Source organism: Bos indicus x Bos taurus, chromosome 15, assembly GCF_003369695.1.
Source record: "Bos indicus x Bos taurus breed Angus x Brahman F1 hybrid chromosome 15, Bos_hybrid_MaternalHap_v2.0, whole genome shotgun sequence".
NCBI lineage: Eukaryota > Metazoa > Chordata > Mammalia > Artiodactyla > Bovidae > Bos > Bos indicus x Bos taurus.
This window is the reverse complement of record NC_040090.1, coordinates 39,205,342-39,228,079: the sequence shown is the minus strand read 5'-3', so window position 1 is coordinate 39,228,079 and position 22,738 is coordinate 39,205,342. Positions and strand designations below refer to the sequence as shown.

The 22,738-nt window shown below is 47.6% G+C and overlaps 1 protein-coding gene across 12 annotated transcripts in view; it reads right to left on the bottom strand.

The window, feature by feature from the left end:
• The window catches only part of PPFIBP2 (PPFIA binding protein 2), a 158,733-nt gene that overhangs the window by 9,815 nt on the left and 126,180 nt on the right, over nucleotides 1-22,738 (bottom strand). For 6 of the 12 annotated variants that reach the window (XM_027563177.1, XM_027563178.1, XM_027563184.1 and 3 more), the window contains 14 exons: nucleotides 22,183-22,258; nucleotides 20,976-21,079; nucleotides 18,881-18,948; nucleotides 17,247-17,304; nucleotides 16,295-16,336; nucleotides 13,270-13,408; nucleotides 12,078-12,110; nucleotides 11,520-11,658; nucleotides 10,737-10,865; nucleotides 2,756-2,906; nucleotides 2,362-2,473; nucleotides 2,060-2,148; nucleotides 1,650-1,772; nucleotides 301-426 (listed from right to left, as the gene is read on the bottom strand). In XM_027563177.1, coding sequence (XP_027418978.1) covers nucleotides 301-426; nucleotides 1,650-1,772; nucleotides 2,060-2,148; nucleotides 2,362-2,473; nucleotides 2,756-2,906; nucleotides 10,737-10,865; nucleotides 11,520-11,658; nucleotides 12,078-12,110; nucleotides 13,270-13,408; nucleotides 16,295-16,336; nucleotides 17,247-17,304; nucleotides 18,881-18,948; nucleotides 20,976-21,079; nucleotides 22,183-22,258 — 1,389 coding nt within the window. The remainder of the gene's footprint in view (nucleotides 1-300; nucleotides 427-1,649; nucleotides 1,773-2,059; nucleotides 2,149-2,361; nucleotides 2,474-2,755; nucleotides 2,907-10,736; nucleotides 10,866-11,519; nucleotides 11,659-12,077; nucleotides 12,111-13,269; nucleotides 13,409-16,294; nucleotides 16,337-17,246; nucleotides 17,305-18,880; nucleotides 18,949-20,975; nucleotides 21,080-22,182; nucleotides 22,259-22,738) is intronic. The other 6 variants (XM_027563179.1, XM_027563185.1, XM_027563183.1 and 3 more) reach the window with 3 other exon arrangements.

Sequence of the window (22,738 nt, the reverse complement as noted above, 5' to 3'; positions counted from 1 at the left end):
GTGTTCCTCTAGCAGCAGGTGGAGCTGCCTCGTTAATGGGCAGTTTTCATGCAGACCCCTTGTCCTGCACTCCTCTGGGCCTGTAGCAGAGAAAGTCTTTCCAGAGCCCATCTTATTTCCATGAAGCCTATTAAATCTCAGCCACAACAGACCAAATTCTACTTTGAAATTTCAATTTATGCAAGGAGTTCCGATGAAGTATCAACTTTCTTACTGGGATGCATGTCCAGCCCTTAGACGTCAGTTCCTGAATACCCCAGGAGCACTGAGGCAAGTGGACCAGCTCAAAGAGCCACTCACAATGAGCCCTCCGTGGACGCCACTCCCACGAAGGTTGGGCGCGTATTCCGCCAGGTCCACGGACCGCAACCACTCCATCACCCTGTGGTTGGACCACTGCACAACTTCTGAAGGAGAGAGGTTACTCTGTGAGAGGGGAGAAGGAGAGTGGAGAAGTTAGGCCTACAGGTCCTACCAGGCTCCTCTGTGGAGCCAGCCCCTATGAGTCAGTCAGCCCTAGACGCCTCACCCAGGCCTTCCCTTATGCCTACAGACCCGGGCCTCCATGCAAGCTGCCTGAGAGCCTGCCTAGTTTCCAAGAAATTAAGCTCTCGCTCAACCTGCAGGATCTTCTTACTCTGAGATATCGAATTCCAGAATCCCGTTACTCCCTGACTCTCTGATTACTTCAAGACTAACACATGAAGGCATGGAGTTATTCATTCAGTGATGCAGAAGCACTTTAAAAGAGGACTACCAATGATGAGCTGAGTGTTTTATAGAATAAAGATCTCACTGGCGTGGCCAAATGTTTTTGGAGAATACACATTAAGATACTTAGACCTAAGTGCCCTCAAGTGGCATCTGGGTCTTCAAAATGCCCAGCACTGTGCCTGACATATAGAAGGCATTCAAAATGTGCTTTGTTGAACAGGAAGAAAAGAGGGGATGGAGAGTACAAATAGGAGTTTTCAATCCCCTGGGAAGTGACAAACACCCCATGAGGATCCTTTCCAGACCATACTCTTAAAGCAGGGTTGGACTCAGTTCCCAGAACACAGGAGGCAGGGTGTTACCGACAACCTTGTAGAAGAACTCTGAGGTTCATGGAAGATTATGAGGGAATTCCCCAGGCTGTGGGTTGCTGTGTTTACCGCTACTATTTCTTCTCTAGCAAAACCTGCTCATGGATTCCCTGTGAATCTGGAGCTGCAGGTCAGTTAATGTTCTACCTACCCAGAGATTCTGAAACACCTGGTTTCCTCATAGGCTCTTTTCCACTCCTCTGCATACTCTGACACCATCTTTCCATTTTGTCTCACCACTCTCCCCTCTCTCTCCTTTGCTTCACCTCCTCGTCCCCTTTAATCGTTATACACCTTTAAAAGACTTGCTGCCACTGCCCTCCAGCCCATAGCATGTATCGCCCCCAGGGAGATGGACGTTGGAGGTATAGTGGCTGCGATGGGACACAGAGTCCAGGCCACAGGCATGTTGGGGCATCATGAAGCCCTAGCAAAGGGAAGAATCCATAGCACCATGGTCCCAAACGCAGCCACTTAGTGACGATAATGTCCCGGCTTTCTAACTCCCTATCTTACAGGTGTCCTGGCTCAGGGCTACCTGGACAGGTAGCGCCCTGCCCTTACCTCATCAGCCGGCCGCCGGTGCAGGCAATGAGGGTTGAACTTGTTGACGTGCAGCACGTGAATGGCACATTTGATGCTGAGATGATGTAGTTGGCTGGTGACTTTTAGGAAGAGGAGATCATTCTGGAAGAACAAAGTTTTGGTGCATGAACCAGAGCTTCTGAAGTGACAAACACCCCATGAGGATCCTTTCCAGACCATACAATACAACATGGACACAGCAACAGTTCTCCTTGGCACAATAGTTTGTACTTCGCTACTTGGGGCATCTTATGTGACAAATGACACTGTTTTAAGACCTTAAGGATATGCTGGAGGTGGTGGAATCAAGTGTAAAATAACCTCCCTGGGGACGCCCACGTTGAGCTGGGTGCTCATAGGGACTGAAACACTGGAGGAAGAGCCCTCACCACCGTCAGGTACTGCAGCATCCGCCCGTCGACTCTGGATTCATGAAACTGGTCTTTGTACTGGGGTAAGCCAATATCATCGAGCCAACCTACACAAATGGGGAAGTAAGACTTGTGAAAATCAGAGACTGTGGATGCAAAAAACACATAAAAAGAAAGCAGCAGCAAATTATCATTCAAGTTCCAGCTGTGTTTCCCCTAAAGTTTAGTAATCTGTCTGCCTATCCCAAGGAGACAGCTGCCTTTGAGGCACACATTCCCAGGGAGCTGCCAGAAACATACACACATCTGCCTGTCCTTACGTGTTACCCAAATGTGGTCCAGCAGTGCAGACTTCTCCTCCTGCTTGGTGTTGATGGCTTTCACTGCTAAAACCAGCTTTTTCCTGTGAAGGGGGTGCTTAATTCCCAGCTCCTGAAAGTGAAAGATGGAGACGGCTGTGAAATCTCAGCAGGCAGCCCAGCTCTCAGAGGCTCCTGTGTCTGGGTGGAGATCCTCCACTGGGTGGAGCATAACAGCAGACCTCTGCCCACCGCCCTGGGATCAACCTGCAGCAACAGAATCTTGGCCTCCTTTGCCCATCTTCCTACGTGTGGGCATGTTGTCGGGGTGGTAGGTGGGAAGGAATGGGGGGAATTCATCTTCCCATGCATTGGTTTGGGGAGAAATAGGAGCCTCCTCACCCAGGGCTCATACCTTTTCCATGTCCTGAGGGGTAGCTGTCAGTAAAGTGTGGCCAGAAGTCACCCATTGCCTCGCAAAGATCACATACTGAGCCAGGCCGAAGTCCTCCAGCCACGTGCATACACGCTCTGTGCTCCACTGGGCAAAGGGGGCGTTGGCGTCACTGGAAGCAGGAAATGACCCTGTGAGCATGAGCGCCTGGGCTCCATCTGAACAGTGCCTCACAAAAAAGGACCAGGTTTAAACACACAACCCCCATAATGGGATCCAGTTGAACCACAACATACTCATTCAAGATAGACTCTTGAGTGTCCTGGGATAACACCTGGTGGGAATCTCAGATCTGCAGCTGCTCACAGCTTGGGGCAGTTATATGTGCCTCAGGAAGCTGTGCTCAAGAGCGTCACTGATGGCGCAGTGGTAAAGAATCTGCCTGCCAATGCAGGGGACACAGGAGACATGGGTTTGATGTTGGGAAGATCCCCTGGAATAGGAAATGACAACCCATTCCAGTATTCTTACCTGGAAAATCCCATGGACAGAGGAGCCTGGAGGGCTACAGTCCATGGTGTCGCAAAGAGTCAGACACGACTGAGGTACTTAACACACACATACACAGGAAGCTGTGCTCACACGAACACGCAGTCCACATACATACACACTTGAACCAAAGCCGATTAGGATTTAGATCCACACCTGAATCATGTTTTACATAATGTTTAATATCATTTTTACCAAAATGCTTAGAAAGCTAGAGAAAGAGTATCAGTACTCAAACATTAAAAAAAACTCCAATTATCAGTAGTTAAAATCTTATTTACTGATGAAATACTAGGAGCATTCACATTAAAGGCAATAAAAAGACTTTTATCACACTAGTAACACTGGTCAGAGTTGCAGTGAGTATAAGAAGAGATAAAATAAAAAGCAAAAATATAGCTATTAGAAAGGTAGAAATAAAGCCACTCTTTTCAGAAAGACATGATTGTCTACCTAGAAACCCCAAGAGAACTCAGTAAGGTGGCTAGTTATAAAATACACATATTCCTAATATTTACATGACATACATGATTTTCTATATACCAATGCACAGACACTAATATTGTTGTTAAAATAATTTTAAATCCCACTGATAGCAACCAAAATTATAAAATGTCTAAGTGCTGCCTTTACGAGAATTGAGTGGGTCCTTGTGTGTGGAGATGGGGGAGGTGGTAATGATGACACTCAACTGAGCAGCATAAAAAGGATATGAATAAATGAAGAGCTAGATCATGTTCCTAGACAGGAAGCCTGGGCTTTACAAAGCCATCAATTCTTAAAGACATCAATTTTTCATTTAAAGTCTGAATATAATGGCACACTCAAATCCCAGTTGAGTTGTGGGGGGTGGGGGGAGGTTGACAAAGCAACTTTACATCCTTTTTTTTTTTAAATAAAGGTGGATTCATGGAATGTAGAAGACTGGCTATTCCAAAAGACTGCTTCTAAGGAAGTACTTCTAAAATGCTGGTTAAAATAAAAATTTTTTTTATGCCTGAATGAGGCATTAAAAAATTCCTTGAAAGTGAGAGGATTTCTTAAAGAGTCAGGATGACCAGGAAGCACCATGTTAGAACTAATGCAGGAGATGATGTGTGCCTTAGAGCAGGTGCTGGTCACTCAGCCTGGAGCCTAGGTTTCTAACAAATCATGAATAAGTGCAGATCTAGGTTTTTTGAGACCTGGAACTTATAAAATTTGGGGCGGGGGACCTCTTTAAGAATTGAGTGCAGATGGATTATGTGAATACACAATTTGAATACAAAATTAAGAACAAAAGGTGTATTTAGAATTTAAAAAATCACAAAAGTTACAAATCTAACAAAAACGTAAAAGTATCATGGAATCCAGAAAAATAATGTTTTTATTAATTCCAAATACACTTCTATAGTGCTTTACCTTCATATTTGGTAACTCTGCTTGCTTCATATGTCAACAACTCAATAACACAGCTGTCCCTCTGTATCTGCTGGGGGATTGGTTCCAGGACCCCAAAGACACCAAAATCCAGGGATGCTCAAGCCCTTTAGATAAAATGGCATAGTTCATTCAGCCCTCTGTATTTGTGAGTTCTGCATCCATGGATTCAACCAGTAGAAATCTGATATGTGGTTATTTGAATCTGTGGGTAGGGCAGGGCTGTATTTTCTGTGAGAAGCTTAATTCCACCTTCCTTCTAGCACAATGGACCAATGTTTGTTATTTTGATAGTTTTTTAAAAAATCCTTTCAGCTTCACAATTTAAAAATGGTATTGTTAAATACAATTTTAGAATCATTAAATTTAGGAAAACTATCAAGTGTCCTTTAGATACAAGCTGTAAAATTCCACAGCATTCAAGCTTTCTGGTGTTTCTTAAATATTTTTTGAATTGACATTTATTTAACGTCCCTGTGGCTGTTGCATATTAGGCAACATCATCTTGGTCAAAGTTAGTATATCATGTAAAATCATCAAGAAATTTGATTCACTTTATTGAACAACAATCAAGGAACCTACTCACTATTTTGAGTATATCATGCAAGTGTGGGGGTGGATAAAGCACAAGCTGGAATCAAGATTGCTGGGAGAAATATCAACAACTTCAGACAGGCAGATGATACCACACTAATGGCAGAAAGCGAGGAGGAGCTAAAGAGCCTCTTGATGAAAGTGAAAGAGGAAAGTGAAAACACTGGCTTCAAACTCAACACCAAAAAACCGCAAATCATGGCATCTGGTCTCATCACTTCATGGCAAACAGATGGGGAAACAATGGAAACAGAGGCCGACTTTATTTTCATGGTCTCCAAAATCACTGCCGACAATGACTGCAGCCATGAAATTAAAAGACACTTGCTCCTTGGAAGAAAAGCTGACAAACCTAGACAGCGTATTAGAAAGAGACATCACTTATTTAATTACATTTATTTAAAAGAGAGTTTCTTTTAATTTCAGTGCTGACAAAGGTCTGTCTAGTCAAAGCTATGGTTTTTCCAGTAGTCATGTACAGATGTGAGAGATCATAAAGAAGGCTGAGCGCCAAAGAACTGATTCTTTCAAACTGTGGTGCTGGAGAAGACTCTTGAGAGTTCCTTAGACAGCAGAGAGATCAAAGCAGTCAATCCTAAAGGAAATCAACCCTGAATATTCACTGGAAGGACTTATGCTGATGCTGAAGCTCCAATACTTGGGCCACCTGAGGCAAAGAGCTGACTCACTGGAAAAGACCCTGATGCTGAGAAAGATTGAAGGCGAGAGAAGGGGGTGACAGAGGATGAAATGGTTGGATGGCATCACTGACTCAATGGACATGAGTTTGAGCAAACTCAGGGAGACGGTGAAGGACAGGGAAGCCTGGCGTACTGCAGTTCATGGGGTCGCAGAGAGTCAGACATGACTTAGCAACTGAACAACAACCACAAATTCACTATTTTTGTTTGGAATTTATCTGTTGCTCTTGGTGAATTATTGCATTTGGTTTGATCTGGGATTTTTTGTGTATATATTTTTCTTAATATCAGACTAGTTTCTTTTAATTTCAGTGCTCACTTTATCACTTTTATTTCACATTCTATTAGCTTTTAATTTTAGTTTCTAAGTTTCTGGGAATTGGGAAGAAACAAATGTTCTACATATCAGAGAGACATTTTAGTTCTGAGGTGAAATAGTGTTTTTGAGACTGTAATTTGAATGCCTCTGTCCTGTAGACCTTTTCAAAACATCCTAGAGCTTTGACATACTCCTCTATTCTTAATCATATTCCCATTTCTCGCTTTGTGAATGGTCTCTGCTCTCCTAAGCCTGTGGTATTCCCACAATAGCAAACCCAACCTTCCCACCTCCTGGGGTTCTGTCAGTGCCAGGGTCTCCCATACTCTGGTCCGGGGCTGAACATGGTGTTAAGTGATTTAGAGATGACAGAGAAAAGTACCTTTCGTATACAGCCAAACCACTTGTTTTACTAACATGCTCCAAAACATCTTTCCAAATTGCAGTTAAAATGATGTACGTGCAATTTATCAAACAGGCCATTCCCATGGTGGATGGAGAACACAGGGTGCCCTTACCATTGCACGTATTTCATTAGTCCTTTTCTGAAAAGAGAGGACTTCTGTTTTGAATAAGCACCAAGAGAACCAAATCTCCTGTTTGGGATTATGCAAATCTGATGACTGGAAAGACTTCCCACAGACTAGCTTCTGGTTTTGTATATTTCAAATGTTCTTTCTTTTCCCACTACCTCATACTTCTGAAACCAAATGCCAGAGGACAAGTTCGTTTTGGAACAAGATCTCTGACTTTGAGTCTCTGCGTCAGAGCGCTGGGCACACTGGCACACTGGCAGCCATTTTTATAGTAGGACAGCTAATTAATGAAACCTTAGTAAGCTAAACACGAAGGGACTGCAAACCACATCAACATAATTCCACCAAACCCAAACTAAATGGATTCCCAACTCAACTTCCCCTAAGTCAGCTCTCAAGAATGCCCACGGCTATTCCAGTGTCATCTGATATTAGTCTAAGCATAGACCAAGGGGAAGTTGGAGTAAAGAGTCAGCAGTCTCAAAACTGTGTTTGAAATGTCTTACTTATGAAAAAATTTCAACACAGGGCTTTGTCAGTACATTGGGTGGACCCTCTCTGGACTGTGGAAGGGGCCCAGACAAGTAAATGACCCTGGGACAAAGGCAGTGAGATGGGGTCTGAGGCAGGGAAGCACTCTGATCAGAGACTCCTCATAAGCTAGAGTCACTAAGACAATACACTCTGTAGACGAACTCAGAAAACCCCTCCAGAGATGGGGGCCAAACGTGTGGCTTTAAAGTCTGGCTGACTTAAACATTTACACTCTACTTTCTCTTGGGGAAAAAAAAACTGTCACTGCACGTCAAAATAAATCTCTAAATAGATGACTTTTGAAGTTTTTAAAAATTACTTTTAAAAAATTCATTGTTTAAAACCAGTTTAAAAAACATTATTGAAAATTTTTAAAACAAAATAATGAAAGACATCACAAAGGAAAAGTTGGTAACTTATTGTACACAAACCTAAAAATTTCATATATCAAAGAAAAGTCTGCAACAAACCTGAAAAATGATCTATCACAATTTTTAGATGTGGCTTAATATCTTAATATACTGTATAGAGAACAAATAGAAATTAACTAAAAGATATTCATAACTAAATAAAAATGGGCAAAAATGCTCACAATTCACAAAAGAAATAAACATGTAAACAAAATTAACAATAAGAATATAATTTGAGGAGGCCTATAAAACTAGAAGTTTAAACAAAGAAAAGCTGCAAGTAGTTAATGCTGAGAAGGCTGTAGGTGCAACAAGCACTCACTGTACAGCAGTGCTCTGTGTGTGTGTGTGTGTGTGTGTGTGTGTGTGTGTGTATGACTCAGTCATGTCTGACTGCGATCCCATGGACTGTGGCCAGTCAGGCTCCTCTGTCCATTGGAACGTAAATCAGCAAAACAGGAAAATTTTTAAACATGGATTCTTCTATAACCTGAGAGTTCCTATAAAACGTCATTATCAAATACTATATTAGCAAACAACTGTTCCACTGGAAAAAAAAAAAAAGAAAGGATTAGGGTTGGAGACTTTCAGTAACAATGAACTTTTCCTATACGAATATTGGTGACAATATTTTTTAAAGGCTACACCTAAATATCTATAAACTATAAATACCAGAGAGTATTAGCATATAATTATATCACACTTCTGTTAAAGAGTAATAAAGGCCTTTCTTTCCCACCAGCAAGCTCATTTTTGTTACCACAAGCACAGCTGTGATAAACATACAGTCTTATCAGGCCTTCATTCCCATTCTCCTTGTCATCCATTGTTACTGTTAACAAAGCACAAAGACATCCAAACAAAGCAACTCTGTGGTTAGAACTGCAGTTCTGCCTTTGGCAGAGAAAGTTCCCCACCCTGGCCGCCCCACACCCAAGTGACTTGGCAGACGGTGAATGGGCCCCTTAACCAGGCAGTCCTGCTCTAAGGAAAAACGCCTAAGGGTCTTAGAGAAGTTCTTACACCCAACCAATGATCCCCTCTTCAAAAATAAATCCAAAGGAAAGCCAGAAGTGGAACAAAATTTCATCATTCAAACTTATGATGGCTTTATTTTTTCATCCCAGAACCATTAATGTCTAAGGTCAGAAGACTGCCAAGTAGATTAGAATACTCATGGAATATATGGAAAGGCTTCCTGTGGCTTATTTTCTAATGGCTCTGAACTGGTCTCTGCCTTCTTAGACCATATCCTTAGATTCTCTAGTCTCTAAAAACTAACATTTGCTGAGCATTTACATTTCTGAATAGAAAGGTAAACACGGATCCACAACCCTCGCAGAGCAGGACCAGGAGGGCTACGCATCCTCGGGTTTTCTCTGCAAGACATCTGGAGGATGGGTCTGGGGACACTCACCGAAGGTCCTGAGAGTGTACATGGGAGAGCCTGGCAAGGCCTGGGAACCTGAGGGGGCTGGGTGGGGAAGCAGGCTATGTCCACACATGCTCCCTTCCGCAGGGGTGCAGGTCTGTGAACAGCATGCCATACCAGGGAAACATCACTCCCCCCTCACCAAGGTCTGGACTGTTGTAACTAGAATTAGTCTGCAAGTTGTGCACATCTTAGTCCTACGTGCACTTGCCACTGGTGTCTGGCAGTCTCAGGAGGATGAAAATTAAGAGGGTTAAACCTTACATTTTGGAATTCCCTGATGGTACAGAGGATGAGAATCCGCCTGCCAATGCCGGGAACACAGGTTTGATCCCTAGTCTGGGAAGAGCCCACAGGCCATGGAGCAACTGTGTTCATGCACCACAATTACTGAAGCCTGTGTACCCTAAAAGCCCACACGCCGCAACTCCTGAGTCCATGTGCTGCAACTCCTGAAGCCTGTGTACCTACAGCCTGTGCTCAGCAAACAAGAGAAGCCACCATGAGAAGCCTGAGCACCGCAATGAAGAGTAGTCCCTCACTCACCGCAACTAGAGAAAGCCCACGCGCAGCAATGAAGACCCAGCGCAGCCAAAAAACAAAAAAATCCTTACTTTTTACTGTTTGGTTAAATTTAAAATGTCACAGTCCAATCTTGAGAAAGGCCCCCCAGAGCCTGTTCATGGCTAAGAAACTCAGACTTTAGTAGGAGATATTCCGCTGGAGATGATATATCGTGGGGATCATCTGATGGGAGCAGAGGTTATGGAAAAGGGTTTCCCTAAGACACAGGACTAAAGGTTCACCTGGGCAGGTCAGAAGGGAGAGGCTCTTCTCAGAGTAGGGAGATTTGGGGAAAGCGGGGGGATAAAGCTGGTGGCAAGAGGGTGTCCACCAGGGCGATCTTTGGAAAAGTTTTTTGTTTTTTTTTTTTTAATGCTTTTTTATTAGGGTGTGAGGGGAACAGTTGTATGAAAACCTCCCATTCTGATCCCCTGATAAGCCCTTCCAAGCTGCCCCTGCAGGAGGGTTTGGTACCGTGTGTCATGAGGGATCAGGGCAGATCTGCCTGCTGCCCCCACAGCCTTTTGCAGGTCTGTGTGAAAGGAGGGGCTTCCCCAGAAGCAGGCCGTGCTCTTTCCACCGGTCTCCCGGGGGAAGGGGACCCTTGAATGTGGCCAGCTGACGCCAGGGTTAAATTGGAGGAGCTCACGTGAGCCTCATAAGAACTTTCACAAGCACTTGTTTTTGACCCCACACTTCTGAGACTGAGGTTTACTCGTGGGGCTGGAGTGCCGCCTCCCTGGCTGTAGGCAGCCCCTGCCTTTGCCTCAGTGCACCTAGAAATAAGCATGAGCAATGTCCACACGTGTCAAAGGGATAGAGCTCTGGCCTAGGGGCTCCTGCCTTCCATCTCTGGAGGCTCTGGGGCATCCAGCCCCCATCCCCACTCCATCCTGGGCAGGATTTTACATGGTTCTTTGCAGATGGACTGGAGGGAGCCTTACCTTTTCTGAGCCTTGGGGTCTCTGGTCCTGGACAGTCTTGGCCCTGCAGTTGCCCGGAGCCCACCTCGTCGAAACTCGGCCACCCCTGGAGCATCGGTGTTAAAGTTTCCTGACTGAGTCCTTCGGATCCTGTGTGGACAGGAATCCATGGAGACCATCAGAGGGCAGACTGGAAGCCTGAGGTCAGTGCACTCCCCCTACATAGGGCCTCACAAGCCACACCCAGGGCTCTGGATGGCCCTGCTTCCCAGTGCCTCCCCTGAGGGCCAGCATCAAGACCCAGCCTCAATTCTAACCCTGCTTCTAGGATGGGGTCCCTCTCCCTGAGGGGTCAAAGTGCAGGTTGCTGCCTGGGAGGAGGCCCCAGTTTCTGCCTTATTTTGCAGACTGGGTCACCAAGGCCAGCAAAGACTCAGCACTCTATCTTCAAAGATCGCTTAAGACACAGATTGAGCCCTAAGGAGGAAGAAATTGGTCTCACCCATGCATCTCTCCAAAGCACATGAGGCATAAGCTGCAGAGGATGTTCTCAGGGTCTGTGGGATGGACTGATGCCTAAAATGAATGACATGTAAGGCAACTGGCTATACTTAAGGGGTGCCTTTCATAGTTCTCCTTCTCTGGGCCTTAAAAAATAATTCAAAGTCTTCTCTCTACATGTAACCACTCTGTGCTTACTGCTGTTCCAAAATCTAATTAAACAGGAGGGTTATGGAGACACTTTGCTCAGCCAAGAATATTAATTCTGAACAATGTAATTAATGATCATCACCACCAACTTACTTTCCCCAGAACTTCTTGATGCCTTTGGGGCTCCGTTTACCATCTGGTGTCAGGGGAGACTGGGGGCTGGACTCGGTGCCCGATGACATGGATGAGTCATTGGCCATGGCAGTGTCATCCCAGCCACTTTCTGTGTCTCCTGAGATTGAAAGAATGAAATGACATGTGAATGACAAGAAGGAACCTGACCTCTGCAAACCTTATCCCCAAGCCTGGGCCATTCCCTCAGTGGGAGTCGAGAATAGTCTGCCCAGCCCTGCTTTCAGGGCAGAACTTTACAGCAAGATCTCGGAGACCAGTAGGGGCTCAGGCACATTCCAGGTTTTCTCTCTGGGGAGTTAGTGAGCTTAAGGCTTCAAATCTGGGTGAGCAATGTCTTCAAACGGGGCCCCAGTACTTGCAGGATAACTCCAGCAAGGAGCTTCCTCTCTCTCCCCCCAGGGAGACGCGGGAGTGCAGGCAGCAGGGGGACCTGGCTGAATGTTTGGAAAAGGGAGGGTGTCCCAGGAGGCAAGCAAGGGCATCTCACTCTCCACCTCACCTGGAAGGGTACAGTACCTAATACGGGGGCACTGACACTCCGGCCACGGTCTCCAGCCAACCAAGAAGCAGAGAAGCCACATGAAGAAGCAAGAGAGGCCAAAGTCCAGCCCAACAGAGTTATAGGGAAGCAAAGAAATAAACAAGAGTCATCGAGCAAGAGGGAAAAACTCAAACAGGAAGAAAAATAATCCCACAAGGAAGGGTGGGGGTGAAGGGTGACTGAGCCTGACCTGCAGGGTCATGCAGTGAGGGGACCAAATGCTCCTGGTGCCACTTCCTGGCAGGTAAGGCATCCACACACATGGAGGGAGAGGGGCAGCTGTGAGGGCCGAATATGCCAGGCCGCCCACTGCTCTTGTGCACATGCCAGAGCTCACTCAGATCAAACTACAATGATCCGAAGCTGCAGGAAAGTCCAGTCTGAGTGTCGCTAGGACACATTCATTCAAGGGCTTATCTGGAGTTTCTGCAGCCAAAGGCAGTACTGGCCAAGGGCAGAAGCCTGTACATTGGCTGGCTCGGAAACAGCCAGAGATGAGGAGTCAAGGGTGGGGAAAGCTCTGTCAGGACCAGAATGCTCTGGTCTTCTAGCACCCACCCACCCCGCCCCGCTACCAATCTGCTGCTGCTATTGGAGAAATACAGCCTATTGTGCAAAGACCTCCATCAGATCCTAAGCACCAAAAGGCTACTGGTGGACTGGCATCCTTGCCCACTGACTCCACTTCTCTAAGGAAATGCTCTTCCTTGGAAGAGCACATAATATCACCCTACTGGTAAGAGAGAGGCTGCAGAGAGGAAGGCAGAGACAGGAAAGAGATCAGGAGGCAGAGGAGGAATGGGGAGGGCCAGGGAGGGTGGAGTGTGGTATCTAGCAGGGAGGGAAAGAGGAAAAATAGGAAGGTCAGGAAGGAGTCGAGAGAGGAGGAACAGAGGAGAAGAGAAAATGGGGGTAGAATAATCACAGGTGGAAAGAAGGTGGGCACACACCCTGATTCTCTGGGCTCTGGAAGGGAACAGTGAGCCCAGAAAGACAGCCATAGTCTCTGGACATGGGACCACCCTGAGGTACGACTTGCCCCGTCCGCCCACCCCCACTGCTCTCCAGCTGTGGGCTGTGGTGGGGAGGGTGCAGGGACCTCGTGCAACAATGGAAGTGCCAAGGCCGAGGCACCAGAAGCCACCAGCCTGGGGTCTGGACACTCACTCAGCCTCAGCGGGCTGCTCCCTGCGGGGTCCAGTGGGGAGGCGGTGGGTGGAGACTTGGCAGCCTCTCCGTTGGGCGTGGATCCTGGAAGCTTCCCAGGTAATGTGGGGTACTTGTGCTCCGCCAGGAAAGGGCCATCCTAAGGGAAGGAGAGGGAGGGAGATGTTCAATTAGCTGTCACTCTCCAGCTCAAACCCAGTTAGGAAATCTCTGGATGCAGGAACAACTCGCTTTTCTTCAAGAACCATCTGTAAACTGAGGCCAACTCGAAGACCCCTCAAAGGTCATTTACTCTAGGCCAGGCAATAGGACCAGAGCTCCGAGAAAGAAACTTGCCCAAAGCCGCATAGCGAGATGGGGACAGAGTCGAGCTCAAATCGAGGGCTGACAGAAGCCATGTCTGAACAGAAGGCGAAGCCTTTGCTGTCTGGCCTTGTGCTCAGAGGTTAAGGAATCAACAGACGAGAATTACCTTTCAAGCTCTCTGAGCATACAAACCAGAATTCCAATAAATGTTATACCTATTGCTTTACCCTATAGATAATATTATCTATTGATCGTATTTATATATTACAATAATAGTTATTTTGAAAGCAGCAGGTTAAGGTGAAGCGAGAAGGTAAGAACACAGTCAGGGGAGGTGTCAACAGAAAGTGGGTCAGAGGGCCGCCTGCCAGCACGAAGTTCCCCGGGAACTTGGGGTCACAGTCTGCGTGAGGTTCAGTCCAGGGCAGTGGGCCCTGTGCTGACTCTGGCCATGGAAAGGGTCCCCAAAAGAAAAGGTGATTCGAGATGAAGAAGAATTGCACTTAAAAAAAAAAAGAATTGCACTTATTTGGTCAAGAAGGATTTAATGGGCCCTAAACCCACAAACCCGAGGGAAACACAGTAGTAAATTCATTTGAGTGAAAAGAAAAGAGAAATTAAAGCAATGTAACCAAGGGAATCAATTGTGGATCACTTGATCGGACACAGAAGTAGAAAAGAAGAAAGATGAAACCGATTTCAAAACGAACAAGTCAGAAGAGTAGTGGGAGACTTCAGTGACTGCGATTCTTTCATTTAGTTAAAAGCCAAGTGCCCAGTAAATTTCTGAATTTACTTTCCTTATAAAGGCATGCCTTGGAAATTGTTTGAAACTCAATTTAGTCATTGAAAACTGAATACTAATCCTATATAAATCAGCTCAGAAAGGAGAGAGATGAGAATAGTGGGCTAAATTTTCAAGGGGTTCTGAAGGAACTGGCTGGTAAGGGAGAAATAACTGGAACTTGAAGAGATGGACACCACACAGTCTTTAAGTTCATGATGATCCATGAGGGACAGATGGGACCTGTTAAGATTTATGATCAACAGCAACAGTTTCCAAACACCAGCCCCGACACGGGCTGGTTTATAATCACCTGGGACACTTGTAATATAAAAACCCAGGTCCCACTGCACCCATGAATCAGCCCCTGTGGGAGTGCACCCTGGGAGTCTGTGTTTTTAACATGCGTCTCAGATTGCTCTGACGCACAGTCAGACCCAGGAACCACTGACTGTGGGGAAGGCAGCATTCACAAATTTTTGACAGCTAAAGGGCATGGCTCCAAAGTTCCATTTTATACAGGAAATATGGGAGTGGAGAAGGGTTCAGAAACACATCCTGCCGTACCATCATACACACTCCTCTAAGACAGGGCAGAGACAGCCGAGGCTACCCCCGAGGGCTGCCCTAGGAGCTCGCTGGAGAGCTGAGACTTACAGAGGGCAGAGCCTTGTGGAAGAAGGCTTCAGAGGCAGCTCAGGCACATGAAAAAGACAGTGAAAGAACCAAGGGCACTGGAAAGGGCTCTCAGCTCTGCTCAGCCAAAAGAGACGCTGGGAAGGAAGCACTCATTGCTGGAGAAGGCAATGCAACATCAGCACACACACAGGGGAAACGGAAGTGCCCGAAGCCAGAACTGCACTGCAGTCTCTGAGAAGAATGACCCTGGTCAGGGGATGGAAATCCCAGGCAAGGAGCAGCAGACGGCTGAAGACGGCGCTGCCCTGAAAGGGCACAGAGGCAGCGCCCTTGAGCAGGAGACCCAACGCTGGGAGTCAGACCAACTTGGGCCAAGTTCTTTCTCTTTAGCCCCTCATAACCTCCATTTTATTGTTTCTAAACAGAGAATAACAATTTCTGCCCCTGGCCTAGCACATGAGGACATAGAAGCACAGAGAATATCATACACCCGAGGTCTACAGTAACAGCAGTTAACGACAAGATCAGTCCCTGGAGCGAGGAAGGCAGCGGGCAGACCCCACCTACACCAGGCTCAAGTGTGGTCCCGGCACAACAGAGAGGACTCACTGCTCGCTCCAAGGATATGGACTAGGACCTTTAAGGGCCTGTGAATGTGCACAGGAGATGATAACTGAGAGAGGGCCTGAGGGACTCCACTTCCAGAGCTGTCAGGAGCAGGGGAGACTGACTCATTGCGTGGACTCCACAGGGAGAGCCCATCAGTGGAGGCACATTCTAGGGAAGTCCAGACGTGCATCTAACGGGGCTGGAGAAGAATACAGAGGGTGTCTTACAATGTCATGAGTTCTTAGTCCTAGAAAGCAAAGGCCAGACATCCACATGTGGGGACACTGCAGAAGGATCCGTGCGCCTGCGCTGAGTGTGCCCCTGGGTGTTTAACCGTGACTTATCACCACAGAAAGGACGAGAGCGGTCTCACTCCTCTGCTTGTGTGCTGAGATCATAACTTCTCCCTCCCCAGAGATCAGAACAACTCTGCCTTAAAAACGGATTTCTCAGAGCCTGTAAGATGGGGGAGATAAGAAGTCCTATTGCACAGATAAGGGAGATGAAAGCACAGGATCCAGCTGAGGGCATGGAAGAAGAAAGCAGGAGAGGAGGTTTCATCTTTTCTTTTACCCCTTACAGGTAACATATTTTAAGGTTACTAAAGCTGTAACTTGCTAAATGAAAAGACCAGCAAACAGCGCAGCCTCATACAGACAACAGGGACATGCGGTTAATGTATAATACCTTGGGTTCTACCACAGGGGAGGGCTGGTTCCCACCGACACACTAGGGGACGGCAAGGAGCATTTCAGTTATGTGGAGAGAAAGAGACCCGCGTTAGTCATGGCAGCAACTCAGGGCCACCCGCTGGCCTGGATCTGCAAGGTTCACCCCTCGCTCCCTCCCCATCTCTATGTCAGATCAACACAATCGGTGGAAGGTCACTGTCTAACGGCCTGGACAGACCGCAGGGAGCCTGAGGCACGTGATGGAACAAAGCCACTGCAGGCTCCTGCCTTCCTGGTTTCCCACTGTATCACCAGGGAGCCTGGCCCACTGCTGGACCCCAAGGGATCTACGCAGTAAGGTCACTGGGGTGCTCTACAGGGCAGCACCCCTGTGTATCCAACGACCTCGCTGCCCAAGAATCCGTGACCCTCCTCTCCAGCACAGGGGCACCCACGTGGTCAAGGGCTAGCCCCATATAAGGAACCACAAAGCCCTCCTCCTGTCTTTTTAGACTCTTTAAGAAGCTTCCTCTCCAATCTTCTACTTTATTCCATAACCCACTCCCAGGGGCATCTTTATCCACATTATATCCTCATTCAAAACCTCTGCAACATTCCAAGTGCCCTGGGGAAATAGGGCCAGGATTTAAGAACTCTGGCTCCATCTGACTCCCGCCTCTGACCTTACCGCCTCCTGCTCCCCAAACCATTTCTCCAAACCTACCCATGCCCACCTCAACATCTTTTCTCATCAACTCCAGGCAGTGTGTTCTGACTCACCGTGCCTCTAGGATGCCTTGGGCCATAGCTGACCAGTTTTCTCAAAATGTTCATAAAATTCCTGCCTCCTCAACAACTTGATAAAAGCCTCCATCAGGTAGGGACAGCGCCTGGCCTGCATGTCCTGGCACTGTGCTGACCTCAAAGAAATAACTCAGTCATCTTTATGGATAGACTGACGGACTGACCTTGTCCACAGATTCACTTCTCAAGTCTTCGAGACTACAGGAGAGTTTTTTCTGAGTCCTGGAAAAACACAAAAGAAAATAAAAAAGGAAACAGTTACTGGAGGAGGAGGAACGTAGTATCATTCGTACAGAGGATATTTCAACATTTAACTGGTATTCCATCCTGGGCTCAGAGTCAAGGTCAGGAAAAAACTCAACACCCTCTCATCATAACTGTTACATGTAAGATGAGTCTGGCCCACTCTGGGGATGGTCTGGTCTGACCATGTGTTGGTAATGCATGAGAGCATCACTGAAATCCAAATCAAAAGTCCTTGACAGTCCTCAAAAACCAAGAATACACAATTCAGTGGCATCAGTGGGCACTGGCTATTGTGTGGTCATAAGAGAAAGCCAATGTCTGTGGAGTCAAAAGAGAGGAAAAGGGGCCAATACTGCCTGGTCTGTGAGTGTGAGAGAAATCCAGGGAGGGAGGCCGTGCCACCTGCGAGTGGAGATGAGCACGTCGGCCACAGCTCAAAGCATCACCCGCTGGGGTCCTCTGTCCCTCTGCTCCAACTCTGTGAGCCCTGAGCAGTCTGCTCAGAGGAATCAGCTTTCTCGGGCACTATTTTGCAGAGAAGGGAACCAACTGGATAGAGAAGCGGCACCACCACCCATGGTCACAAGGGTTACCTGTGACAAGTCTCCTTGGCAGTGATACTTCTCAGTTCATATGAATAAATCAGCATCTGTTGCTACATTAGTCTCTTATGAGTCTAGTCAGTGCGAGTCACTCAATGTTGACTTCATTCTGAGTGAACTCATCAAGCAAATTTCTTATTCTGCAAAACTAAGAATTGGCCAGTCGCCATCCGTGGCATGACTGCTTTCCTCTGAGGCTAAAAGCTCAGTAACAATGGCTTTATGGAAAATGGGGGGTTCTGAGTGCCTAGGCTCTGGAGACTCAGTGCCCTTCTGGGGAAACTCCTGTCACTTGGCTGAAGGACAGCCTGCCCTTGGCAGTGGAGCTCCAGATCCCTGTTCCTTGGAAACGTGTTCTCAAGAGCTGACATCAGTAACTAGAAGTAGGTTGATTTTCGAAGGTATCAGTCAGGAGGCAGTTGGTGACCACATAGGCCAGCCCACAATAAGCTCATTGCTATCTGAAGCTTCCTCAAAGCAACTGGACCAACCTCCCTGTGAGGAGAAAAGGCCCTCCCTGGAGAGAGAGTGGAGTGTTGTCACAGGGCTGGCCTCCCTCTGAGAGCAGGAAGGCCATGCCAGAGCGGCTGGCAGCAATGACAGGCTCATGGCGCAGGGCACTCTCTGCTCTGAGGAGCCCCTGGGGGCACAGAGAAGATGCAGCCCCCTCCCCGAGGCCCCAGGCCCTGGCCAGAACTCCTCTCAGTGACAAGAACCCGGCCCCTCGGCCTGTGGGGAGGGAAGCCCTTCTGCAGCAGGGGACATGGGCATGGTTCATGACTGCACCACCTTTTTGGCCCTGCTGTGACCACTGCTGGGCCTGGAGTGCTGCCCTGACTACGGGAGGGCAGGTGGGCCCAGGACAGGGTGGCTGTGATCACCGCCTCGTCTGGAGCCCTGAGAGGGGCCTGAGAGCACAGCAGCTTCACGGAAACGCTTGGGCCTCCTACCTGGTTTCCAGTGATTTCTGCGGTAGTGGGGGTGGCCCCGCCGTGGGAGGGCTGCCTCTTGGAGACACCTGCATGGGAACCAGAGTCACTGGAAAGAACAGTCGCTGCCTGGAGACCGGCCTCCATCCTTTCCCCTTGTTTGGACAATTCCTCCTGGGGAGGCACGTCTCCCGCCCTGGGTATAGCCACGGGGGGTACAGCAACACTGGTGCCTTGCTTTTTTAAGATGCCAACAAGCAAGATATATTGAAAGCCATGGCCAACTTGCCTCTCCTTCTAGGGCCCAAGCTCACATCCTTGCAGTAGAGTCCTGACCAGTTAGTCCTGACACCCGAATCCCTGCGCCCTGTCCTCTTTGAGCTTGGTTCTGAGCTTTTCCTTTCATTCAGTGAGCCACTGTGCACCTTGTTGTAACTTAGCCAGAGTGGATTTCTGCTTGCAATGAGCAACACTGTAATTCATACAGTCAGTCAACAAACAGGAGCAGCATCCACTGCCTGACAGGCCATCAGGGAGGTGGGTAAGTTAATTAGGATGAAAGATCAATGCAACACTCCTATAATATATTAATAGTATGGGAACGGAAGGGACCCTTCTCATTGGTGGGAAGGTCAGGGAGGCTTCAGAGGGGAGAAACTTAAGCTGAATCTTGAGAGATGAGAATGGGCTTAGCAAGGTCAGAAAAGCAAGGGTCTCACAGGTGGAATGAACGCAAGCTAATGGTGGTAGACAAGGACGCAATTTAATGTCTTCACTGACTTAATGGCTGTCTTCTTTAGAGCCTGGTATCTTCCTGGTCTATTTAGAAAGAACTCTGGCATTATAGTATGTAATGTTGTTAAAAGCCTGGGCTTTTGGGTTCAAGTCTAAGTTCTGCTACCCACTTGCTATGTGACCTAGAGCAGATTACTTACCCTCTCTGAGCCTCAGCTACGGCACAATAAAAGAAGAATCTTTTACGGGGTGTCATGAGGCATAAATGAGGTGAGTCATGTACAGTGCTAATCACACCAGTACTGGATATCAGTTACTGCCACCATTGCCAGCAATCTGGGGTGCTTGCTCTGACTACCTAACTGGGCCACCAGGTGACACATTTGCCCCTCCCTTAATTAAAAGGGTTTAGCTGGACTAAGCCTCCTCAGTGTGACTGTTCTGGAGTTTTAAGAACCTTTTAAATTCTGGGCTGAAGTCCCTCCTCCATCTGAGATCTGTAACTACAAGTTTATTTGCCCAGTGTATCTAGACTAAGTCCAGAGGCAGCCATAGAACTGGACCAAATTGTAAACAAGAGAAAAGGAAATCTGGATGCTGGCTACAGGGAAGAGAGGTTGTCTATGAAACAGGAATCTATCACTTCAAAAGTTCATTATCCCTCCAAATGTGCAAGATGCATTCATTAAGAAATATTTGTTGAATACAACTGGGTATCAGGCATCACTGCAGATCCTGGAGAGGCAGTGGTAAATAAAAATACCCCTTTGGTCTATGCTCAAATTCCAGAGAGTAAAGGCAAAAATAAACAAGGAAACCAATTGAAAAAGAAAAGTTGGGGCTTCCCTGGTGGCTCAGTGGTAAAGAATCTGCCTGTCAATGCAGAAGACATGGGTTCTATCCCTGGTCTGGGAAGACTGCACATGCCACGGAGCCACGAAGCCTGTGCACCACAACTACTGAGCCTGTGCTCTAGAGCCCGGGAACTGCAACTACTGAAGCCCATGCGCTCTAGAGCCTGTGCCCCGCGACAAGAGAAGTCCGCACCCCACAGCTAGAGAGCAGCCCACGCTGGCTGCAACTAGAGAAAAGCCCTCACAGCAACCAAGACCCAGCATGGCCAAAACAAAGCTTAGAAAAGAGAAAATTCCCATCCTCAGAAGTCTAGTATCCACTCTGCTGTTCTCCCCAACAGGAACACAGGCCTATGCCCTGGCTCCTTCCACCCTCAGTGTCTCCCCAAAGCCTCTGCGGTGACTCCACTGATTTAATTTTTTTACCTGTCAAGATTTATACCTGGCAGGTTCCTGATCCTCCCCCAGGTTCAGGGCAAGCTCCCGGGGCCTGCTGAAACCCCACATCATTAATGGAAACACAGTACCTCTGATTTAAATAGGTCTTCGGGGCCTTTATTCGCAGTGTTCCAGTTCCTGAAACCTCCCTCCAGGTCTTCCTCATTGATGGGGAGAGTTCTTTCTGAAGGCCCTGGAAGCATTAATGCAGATCATTACCATGACATGGCTTATTTAGAAACCTATAATTGTACCACAAAATTCTAACACAGTCTCTCCTTCATTAAGAGGGATAAAGAAAAACATTAAGGGACATTAAAAGTGTGATTCAGAATATTCATTGGAGCATCTAAGCAAGGGCTTCCAGGAGGCCGTTTCAAGGTCAAAGCTCAAGCTGGGGGAACCAAGAGAAGTCCCCACCCCCCAATTATTCCTCTCCAATCTTCTCATTCCTTGGCCACAGGCATTCAGGCCGTCACCTAACCCAAGTTCCAGAAGGATTAGAGGAAATTAGCCTGTGACATGCGTGCAGGGCTGGCAGTGGCCCTGGGTGACAACCGGCAGCCACAACCCAAACTAGGGGTTGGCTCTTCCCCAAGAGGCAGCAGCAGCTCAGCCCGAATGAGAGGTTCCTGAGCACCCTCATAGCAGCCCTCTCCTGTGAAACAGCTGCTTTCTCGGGATCTGTAATGGGAGCCCGGGTCAACAGCGTGATCAACAAGGCAGCCATCGGGCATCTGCCCCAGGGTGCCCACACAACACGGATGCTGCCTGGGCAGCAAGTATGAAACACAAACAGCTCTCCCTGCCCTGTGACTTCCTATGGGAACCCGAGCACCCAGAAACTCAAAGAAGGCTCCCCGAGTGTCCTGGCCACTGCTAGGGATGCTTTTAGACTCTCCAGGAGGTGGATAGGCTCTAATTCCCAGTGAGGGTACTAAATTGCCTTCGGATCCAGGTTTGGCTACACTCACTGCCTCTAAGAAGTATGCCAGGCAGATGCACAGATCTCCTGAGGGTGGGGATTCCCAGTGGTTCAAGTTGAAGGCTTTCTTCTCTTGATGGTCTGGAAAGTTTAGTCCCTGGAAGTACTGAACTGTCTGCCATTTGACAAAATTTCTGGAAATCAAGAGCTGCCAGTTTCCCACCATCCAGGGCAGTCTAACCAGCTCCATCTTCCTGCAGAGCATTTTTGCAAATGAAAATGAAGACTCTTCTGGCAGGACTGCCCGGCATTTAACACAGTGGAGATGGAATACCTTGGGGAGAAGATGGTAAGCTCCCCGCTGCTCTTACCTTGGGTTGCCATCACGATCTCATTCACCCTTCGGTACTGGTTTAACAGCCCCGTAAGCTCCTCTATCCGACGGTCCTGTCACAGGGCAAAACAGATTATCATGTAAACAGCAACACTGGCACCTGAGGCGATTTCATGTGGGGCCCAGGCTACGTTCTGTGCACACAGAAAGGAAAAGCTGGGTGGAACCTCTAGAACACCTCAAAGGGAGACAGAGTGCCCAGGCCCTGGGTTCTCAGTGGTCTGCCTCCTTGGCCGTCGTAAACACTCCTGCTCTCCCTGAAGGCTATGAGTCCAATCTCTACTTATAAAACAACCCCCATTTGACACAGCCTTCAAACGTCTCAAACGTTTCCTGAAGCAAGAAACTGTCTCCCTACCCCCCTGATGTAGCCACTGAAACCTGCCTCCTGACCCAAGTACTGTCCTCTATTTGCCATTGCTTAGTCGCTCGGTCATGTCTGACTCTTTGCGACCCGATGGACTGTAGCCCTGCCAGGCTCCTTCTGTCCATGGGATTGCCCAGGAAGAATACTAGAGTCAGTTGCCATTTCC